This window comes from Pelodiscus sinensis, chromosome 1 (genome assembly GCF_049634645.1).
Source record: "Pelodiscus sinensis isolate JC-2024 chromosome 1, ASM4963464v1, whole genome shotgun sequence".
Taxonomy (NCBI): Eukaryota; Metazoa; Chordata; order Testudines; family Trionychidae; genus Pelodiscus; species Pelodiscus sinensis.
The window spans coordinates 316,676,433-316,684,991 of NC_134711.1; the positions used below are offsets into that span (position 1 = coordinate 316,676,433).

General features: G+C 46.2%; 1 protein-coding gene across 9 annotated transcripts in view; it reads left to right on the plus strand.

Moving 5' to 3' along the window:
* The window catches only part of ALG8 (ALG8 alpha-1,3-glucosyltransferase), a 50,001-nt gene extending 43,840 nt beyond the window's left edge, over positions 1 to 6,161 (plus strand). For 6 of the 9 annotated variants that reach the window (XM_075919486.1, XM_075919483.1, XM_075919482.1 and 3 more), the window contains 2 exons: positions 2,418 to 2,490; positions 4,258 to 6,144. In XM_075919486.1, coding sequence (XP_075775601.1) covers positions 2,418 to 2,490; positions 4,258 to 4,489 — 305 coding nt within the window. In that variant the 3' untranslated portion in view covers positions 4,490 to 6,144. Of the gene's footprint in view, positions 1 to 2,417; positions 2,491 to 4,257 lie in introns of all 9 variants that reach the window. The other 3 variants (XR_012900789.1, XM_075919485.1, XM_075919487.1) reach the window with 3 other exon arrangements.
* The last annotated feature ends 2,398 nt before the right edge of the window (positions 6,162 to 8,559 follow it).

Genomic DNA, 8,559 nt, shown 5'->3' on the forward strand with positions numbered 1-8,559 from the left:
AGCATTTTAATTGAATTTCTATCCTCTTAAATGTACTGACTACATAAGAAATAAAACTGTCAAAAAGTTTATCAAAATATGTTTTATATATAAAACCAGCTGATTCATTATGCAAAGCCGTATTACCTGTTTCTGGTCACCATGTCCTTCAAGATTTTCAAATTAATAGACTTCATCTTCTCACCCCAGTTTTTATTCATAGTTTGGAAGAGGAAAACAAGCTTTCCTGTTTTTTTTTCAACTCCTGGTTGGTTTCTTAACCATGAATGAACGAGTAATTAACTGAAATAGTTGAAGAAAGTAGAATGAAAATATTCTCTCTGCAACTGCAGACAGGGCTACTGCTATCAAAAGTTGATGTAGCACTTCTGGTTCAGGTGCTTAGCCAGTACCTTCCACTAATTCACTGTTTTGGCTGTTCTTAAAGCCTTAGCAGCAAACATATTGCTTAAAATTTTTTTATTTCATTTAATTAATTGTAATAAATTATAAGTTTAGGTCTCAAGACAAGTTGTTGTTTTCACACTTCATTTGAAATGGGTATATTTTTTCAAGACTAAACATGTATTTAATTTAAAAAGACAATTTAACTCATATCTGAATGTAAATACGATCTGACTTCTTATCTTTTTTAAATATCATGGATTTCATCTACCCTGAATAGGTGCAGTCTTTCCTCAAATCTAAAATTGCCAAGCCCTACAAGTAGTGGAAAATTACTTCAATAGGCAAAATTTTCAATGATCAGTATACTATAGTATTTGAATAAAGGGGAGGATATGGAAAATTCTCCTAGAATCATGTATCCTGCCTTTACTATCCCTCCTTCAGCCACATTTCAGAAGTTCTGCATCTTCAAGTTTCCACATAATGTTCAGCATCCTTTTAATTGGGGTGCCTGAATTTGGACTTCCTTTGATATATGGTTATGCTACTCTTTCTAAAATGGAGTTTGCTGTGTTGAGATATAAGAAGCTTCCTTTGCCTTCTTACTTCTATCTGGTATTATAGTAAAACTCCATTGGTCCAGCATCCAATGCTCCGGCACTCCTGATGGTCCAGCACCATCAGGAACCCGGAAGTGCTCCGGCTGCCAGACAATTGGAGCTGCTCTGCGCCCAGCTTCCCCGATTTGGCCGCTGCTGAAACTGACGAGCAGCTGAATTGGGAAAGACGGGGGCAGAGCAGCTGGGGTGCTGCCGGGTTGGTCCCACAGCGCCAAGAGGCGGCACTACTAGACCAACCTGGCAGCACCCCAGCTGCTCTGCCCCAGATGTCCCTGATTCAGCCACTGCTGAAACTGACCAGCGGCTGACTCCAGGAAGCCCGGGGCAGAGCAGCTCTAACCCCGGGCTTCCTGGAATCAGCCGCTGGTCAGTTTCAGCAGCGGCTGAATTGGGGACACCTGGGGCAGAGCAGCTGGGGTGCTGCCAGGTTGGTCTAGTAGCACCGCCCCTCAGCACTGCGGGACAAACCTGGCAGCACCCCAGCTGCTCTGTCTCAGGTGTCCCCAAGAGCAGCTGGGGTGCTGCTGGGTTGGTCTGGTAGCGCTGCCCCTCCACGCTGCGGGACCAACCTGGCAGCACCCCAGCTGCTCTGTCCCAGGTGTCCCCAAGAGCAGCTGGGGTGTTGCTGGGTTGGTCCCTCAACACCGAGGGGCAGCGCTACCAGACCAACCCGGCACCACCCCAGCTGCTCTGCCCCAGGCGTCTCTGATTCAGCCACTGCTGAAACTGACCAGCAGGGGCTGAATCGGGGACTCCTGGGACAGAGCTGGACTATTGGAAGCGGGGGTTCTGAGGGGTCTGGGCTGGCATCCACCCCATCCCAGACTCCTCATAGCTCCTCCTTCCGATAGTCCAGCATATCTGATAATCCGGCACCCGCTGGGTCCTAAAAGTGCCGGATTATTGGAAGTTTACTGTACATTGCTTTTTACATAGCTGATTATCTAGGGAGGGGGAGAGTAATTGGGCCCTATTAGTTTTATCATTTTTTGTTTTGGTTTTTACTTCTTGTAAAGTTTATTTTCCAATAGATTTGTTTTCCTTTAGTCAAACAAGACAGGATCTAAGTATTAGTCTACTACGTTATATAGTGCTAATATCTAATGCACTAATCATTTAAACTAATGATTCAACATAAGGGATTTTGTAGATGTTACAAAGGGGAAGGGCCTATTTTGTCTCGCTGCTATGCAGGTTTATTCCTTAACAAATATTACATTGGCTATTCCAAGAAATGGGACATTTGCTGTACTGTTGTAGAGAGAATAATTGTAATTACTTTTAAAAAACTTTGCAAATTTTAGTATTATGTTTAAATTATTGTATCCATAATTTAAATATGCTGTAAATTATAAAATAGTAAGCAAAACATTACATGCTTGAATTTTAAAAATTTTCCTTATATTTCAGAAATCCCTATTAAAATACTGCTCATGCTGCTGTTTACAGTTTATAGCTTCTCTTCACTGAGGGCTTTGTTCAGGTAATAACTAAGCACATATTTTATGTTTAGATTATTGAAACCCTCTGGAAGGGGGGGAACTATACTACAGTGGTGGGGCTGCTTGATTTTGTGGGTTGGAACTGAAATACCAATAGTTCAAGTCCATATCAGTAATGGACAAAATGTGAGGTGTCAGTCCAATTCCCAGTAGGCAGGTGTCTACATCAAAAACATATTTGACAATCCTGTTTTAAGAGAAGACATGGTCTGAAGGAGTACAGAGAGAAAACTATCCGCTAGACCCTGGAAACAATCCACATCGGAGTCTCTGTATTATCAGGGTACAAAATTGTAATGCCCCTTCTAAGATATAGCTGTTATATAGATAGAGGACTTAAGTCTCCAAAGCTGTCAATATGGCAGCTTTCACAATCACTGAATTAATGTAAGTTTTCATATACATGTCTATGTTAGAGGAGGCATAATAGATGTGGTACTGTATTAACAATACAGTGTAACTAGAGCCCTGCATGGATACAAAATGTGTATCTGCATCCACACTTGCAAAAATGATCTGTGGATATCCACATCCACTGATATAAAGCAGATATCTGCAAATTTGCAGGGTTCTAAACCTATTATTTGTATCCGCATCTTTATCTGCAAAAATTAGCCACGGATATGTGGATTTGCAGGGCTCTTAGTAACTTGTCAAAGTCCTGATTAGGAATGTTAAATATCAGTTAATTGAATAGTTGATTAACCTCATGAATTCTTATCAGTTAGTCGACTATTCTGTCGTCCCCGGGGGTGGTGGCGGAAGCCAGTGTGCTCTGGCTTCACTCCTGAGGAGCCCCCTGCCACTTCACGCTGCTGCCTCTGTATCAGAGGTGATCTTTTTCAACAGCAGAGCTGCATCTTGACTCTTTCTGAGTTGCAGTTGTCTGAAGGTTCATATGATCTCCAAGACAGTACTGACTGAATAATCTGCTTCTGCAAAACTCTCCAACTTTCAGGGCTGAAGCTCTATGCCTGTGCATGTTAGGGTCTCTGCTAGAGCTTAATTTCTACCCTGCAGAATTAAAGAGCTTTGTGGGGCTGATGCTCATGATAATCTGAAATCTTGATTTGTTCAAGAAGTAGTGTATCCCCTGAGACTTCCCTAAACCAAAGGTTTACCTGTAGTAAGAAACCTCCTTAAATAGAACATTAACAATGGAAATATCTGTCCTTTGTGTAGAAATTATGAACCATCTTTAAGCTAAAAACAACAAAAAGTCCTGTGGCACGTGAGAGACTAACAAAAATAAGCTCTTTCAGTTATGCTGATCCAACAATATCTAGAAATATGCAGCCAGAAATAATGATCTGACATGTCCTGTATTTGAATGTGGAAGAATTTGGCATGCAGTGAATGTGCATCCCTAGCTGTGGAAGGTCTAATGGCTCATTAATGTTGGCATGATGGGTGTGGGGCAAGATGAAGTGAAATAATTATTTATGCAATTTCTGGTTTAATTCAAAACTGCTAAACCATGGACTCTTGTATTTAAGTTGTATAATCCAAATTATGAAGAAATGAATGTTTATGTTGTGCTAGTTACATGCTATCAAGCACTGTAGTTTAACACGTGGGTATACTACAAGTTGCAATTGCCTGGCTCATGTGCTGTTTAAAACCGTGTGATCTGATGAATAGGAGATAAGCAAGACAAAATCTTAGCAAGGGCAATGTGCCTAAAGTTCATGAAAAAAGAGAAAACTGAATTGAAATCAAATGTTTAATATATATTTTTTCTTCCACAGAAAAGAAGGGCCTCTACTTAACTGGCTGGAAACTATCTACCTCGTTCAACTAGTGCCTCTGGAATTTTTTTGTGAAATTGTGTTTCCTTTGACCCCCTGGAATCTGAAGTTCCCTTTTATCCCTTTGATGCTTATTTCTGTATACTGTGCTCTAGGCATCACATATACTTGGCTCAAACTGTCCATCTCTGTCTGGACTGAATCAACAGCTGTCAGACAGAAGGCAGATTAAAGCAATATCGTTGAGACCAACTTCAGGTAAATCCTTCAGGAGGATTATCCAGCATCAGGGGGAGTTGTCTTCTAAGATCATGAACAATTTGAAGAGGCAGTACAAGTTGGACCTCCCTGGTCTGGCACCCAAAGGAGGGAATTTGTTGGACCGGGGAGGTCTCCTGCCACAATCCCTCTGCCCCTCCCTGCCACTGACTATTTCCTTCCCAACGGGCTGCCTGCTGACAGGCTCCAGCCCTGGTCCTGCTCCAACTCTGGCTGGACTGTCCCACTCTGGCCCCGCTGCTGACTGGGTTGCTGCAGCCTTAGCCCTGCTTGCAGGCAGCTCCGGCCCCACTGCTGCAGCCCTGTTACTGTGGTCCCTGCTCTGATGCTGGGTTGCTGCAGCCCCAGCCAGGCTGTCCCTGCTGGGTTGCTGTGGCCCCAGACCCATGTTGCCCAAGCAACCTGCAGCTCATCCGCCACCCCACTGCTGGGTGACACACAGCCCCTGGCGGGCTTCCCCGGTCCCATTGCTGAATGGGCTGCTGTGGCCTCAGGCAGGCTGCCGCTGCTCTGGCCCCACGACCACCAACGCTCTTGGCTCCCAGCCCTGCAAGGCTCCCAGCTGCTGGCCTTTCTGCCTTGGAGCTCTCTTGTCCAAGAACATCTGTGATCCTTCCGGACTACTGATGCTGCTGGACCAGAGAGTCCTGGTTAAGGGAGGTGCAACCTGTAGTACTGATTGAGATGTCTATTCATCAGCCTGTGCTGCTGACCAAAATAGCTATTTGAAATGTTGCACCGCACATAGTGAGAGACCACTTGCCCTGAATTAATGGTAAAATGTAATTGAAATGAATATTAAAATTGGCCATTTAAAATGTCCAGATTACTGTTCTGAAAGGAATGTGCATAGTTTCCTTGTTAATTGAGGGATTTTGCCAGAAACCGATAGGGCTACTTGTAATAAGGGATCACTGCTTTGTAAAAGAAAACATAATTGTAATCATGTACTGAGGAAGAGGTAAATAAAATACTTTTTTATATTTCTGTATTAAAACCTCTCTCTGGACATCTTTCTAGCTAAAGGGTCTCTCTGCAAATGTGTAAAACTAGTACAGTTTGGAATTTGTTTGGTCAGCTTTTTAGCCAGACTCATTTGTGAAAACACGGTGCTGAAATTTTATATGAAGATCACATATTTCTAAGACACTATGATCTGCCTTGTCTATTTCTGCTACACTGGTTTTCTCCCATTTATTCTCATGTCTCTCAGGTAACTTCCAGCATTCTGCCTACCATTAACCGTTTTAGAGAATCAGAATGCTAGAACTGGAAGGGACCTTGAGAGATCAAGTCCAGTCCCCTTCACTCACAGCAGGACCAAGCACCATCTAGATCAGTGGTCTCCAATCTTTTCAAGCACAAGATCACTTTGAATTTAAGTGCAATCCAGGATCTACCTCAAACCCAAATACCCTTGCCCCACCTCCTTTGTGACCCTTCTCTGAGGCGCTACCCCTGCTCACTCTGTCCTCCCTCTGTCTCTCATTCTCCCTCCCTTTCACCAGGCAGGGGCAGAGGCTCTGGTCTTGGGCTAATGGATTTGGAGTGTGAGAGGGGCTCTGATCTGAGCCTGGGGCAGGGAGTAGGAGGGGATTCAGGGTACAGGCTCTGTGAGGGTGTTTTGAATCTAAAGGACTCAGGACTAGGACAGGGGCTTGAGGTGCAGGAGGGGTTCATGACTGGGGCAGGGGTTTGGGATTCTGGCTCCAGCTGGACACTGCTTACTTCAGGTGGCTCCTAGATGGTAGTGCAGTGGGTCTAAGGCAAGCTCACCCCTGCCTTGGCCTTGCACCACTCTCAAAAGCAGCCAGCAAACTCTCTCCATCCCAAGCCTTGTGCCCCCCTCCATTCTGTGAAGAAAGAATACAGAGTGGGAAGGGGGTGCCCTGAGATCAGTGCTCCCTCCTCTCACTTCCCTGCTCTGCACACCAAGAAAGAGGCTTCTGGTGGGGAGAGGGGGGGTGAAGCAGCTCCAAAGCAAAAGGGAAGAGATGCAAAGCAGTGTGGGGAGGGGCAGCTGAAGTGCTGTGCTTGACAGAGTCTTGGCCAAACCAGTCAGGATCACCTGTCAGAGGCTCCAAGATCTACTAATAAAGCCCAATCTACTGGTTGGTGACCACTGATCTAGATCCGTGGTCCCCAACACGGCGCCCGCGGGGGCCTTTGGCGGCGCCCACCAAGTGCTCAGGGCTGGCCTGGCCCTGGGCGCGCGGCGCTTGGGGGAGGGGGGGGAGAGAGCGCTAGCCCCGGGCGCGCGGCGCTTGGGGGGGGGGGGAGGGGAGGGAGAGAGCGCCGGGCGCGCGGTGCTTGCGGGAGGGGGGGGGTGAGAGCGCCGGCCCCGGGCGCGCGGCGCTTGGGGGAGGGGGGGGAGAGAGCGCTAGTGCCGGCCCCGGGCGCGCGGCGCTTGGGGGAGGGGGGGAGAGCGCTAGCGCCGGCCCCGGGCGCGCGGCGCTTGGGGGTGGGGGGAGAAGAGAGCGCTAGCCCCGGGCGCGCGGCGCTTGGGGGAGGCGGGGAGAGAGAGCGCTAGCGCCGGCCCCGGGCGCGCAGCGCTTGTGGGTAGGAGGGGAGAGAGCGCTAGCACCAGCCCCGGGTGCGCGGCGCTTGGGAGAGCGCGGCCCCCGGAATGCGGCTATGGGGGGGCCCCGCCCCCCGGGCGCCCGGCGGGCAAACGGCCACGCCCCCTGGCGCCTGGCAACCCCAAATGGTTGGGGACCACTGATCTAGATCATCCCTTATAGATGTCTATCCAACCTGCTCTTCAATAACTCCACTGATGGAGATTTCATAACCTTCCTAGGCAATTTATTCTACTGTTTAACCACCCTGACAGGGAGATTTTCCTGTCATCCAGCCTAAACATCCCTTGATGCAATTTAAGCCCATTGCCTCTTGTTAGAGAAGAAACAGGTGACCCAGAAGCAGATGGGGGTAAAAGGAACTGCTTTATTGCCCATGCACATTTACCTCAGACATTCAACAAAACATCCGAGTGGCAACAAACCTGGTGCCAATCACATCCTTTTATCTATTTTAGTATGTTAATTCACACATCTATTACTACTTTTCCTAAAAACTTATTTAGTAATGTTAACTCGTACACAATGAATATTAATAAGTAGATGATTAGTACAATTATACCCGCCCGTTTGTTATTTACTGGTTTTTAGTTGAATCAGCATTACATACTGTCTTAATCAGCAGCTTATAGGGAGGGGAAAGTGCTTGGACTCTGAAAATGTTTTTACAGACAAGTGCAAAGACAAAACAAGACACTGTTCAGTGCAACCATCTTTCAAGGCTTCCAGGACAAAGGGGAAAAACATGTTGAAAGGGCAATGGTAATGCCTAGTCTGGCTAGACCCTTACCCACTGATGTATAGTCATCCCAGACCCCTATTCATTTTACATATCCCAACACTATGATAATAGGCCAAGGAGAACATTTTTTTCTCCCTCCTCCTTGTAACACCCTTTTAGATACTTAAAAATTGCTATCATGTTCCCTCTCATTTTACTTTTCTAAACTAAACAAGCCGAATTCTTTCTGTCTTCCCTCATAGGTCATTTTTTCTAGACTGTTAATAATTTTTGTTGCTCTTCTCTGGACCTTCTCCAATTTCTCCACATCTTTCTTGAAATGTGGTGACCAGAACTGGACACAATACTCAAAGGCTACAGCTACATTGTCAAGATTTTGCGCAAAAGCGGCTTTTGCACAAAAACTTGCCGCCTGTCTACACTGACTGCGAGTTCTTGCGCAAGAACACTGACATTCTAATGTAAGAAATCAGTGCTTCTTTTGCAAGAACTATGACGCTCCCTCTCAGGAATAAGCTCTCTTGCCAAGTGTTCTTGCGCAAGAGGCCAGTGTAAACAGCCAACATGAATTTCTTGTACAAGAAAGCCCGATGGCTAAAATGGCCATCGGAGCTTTCTTGCACAAGAGAGCATCTACACTGGCACGGATGCTTTTGCACAAAAGCACATGCCAATGTAGACGCTCTCTTGCGCAAATACTTT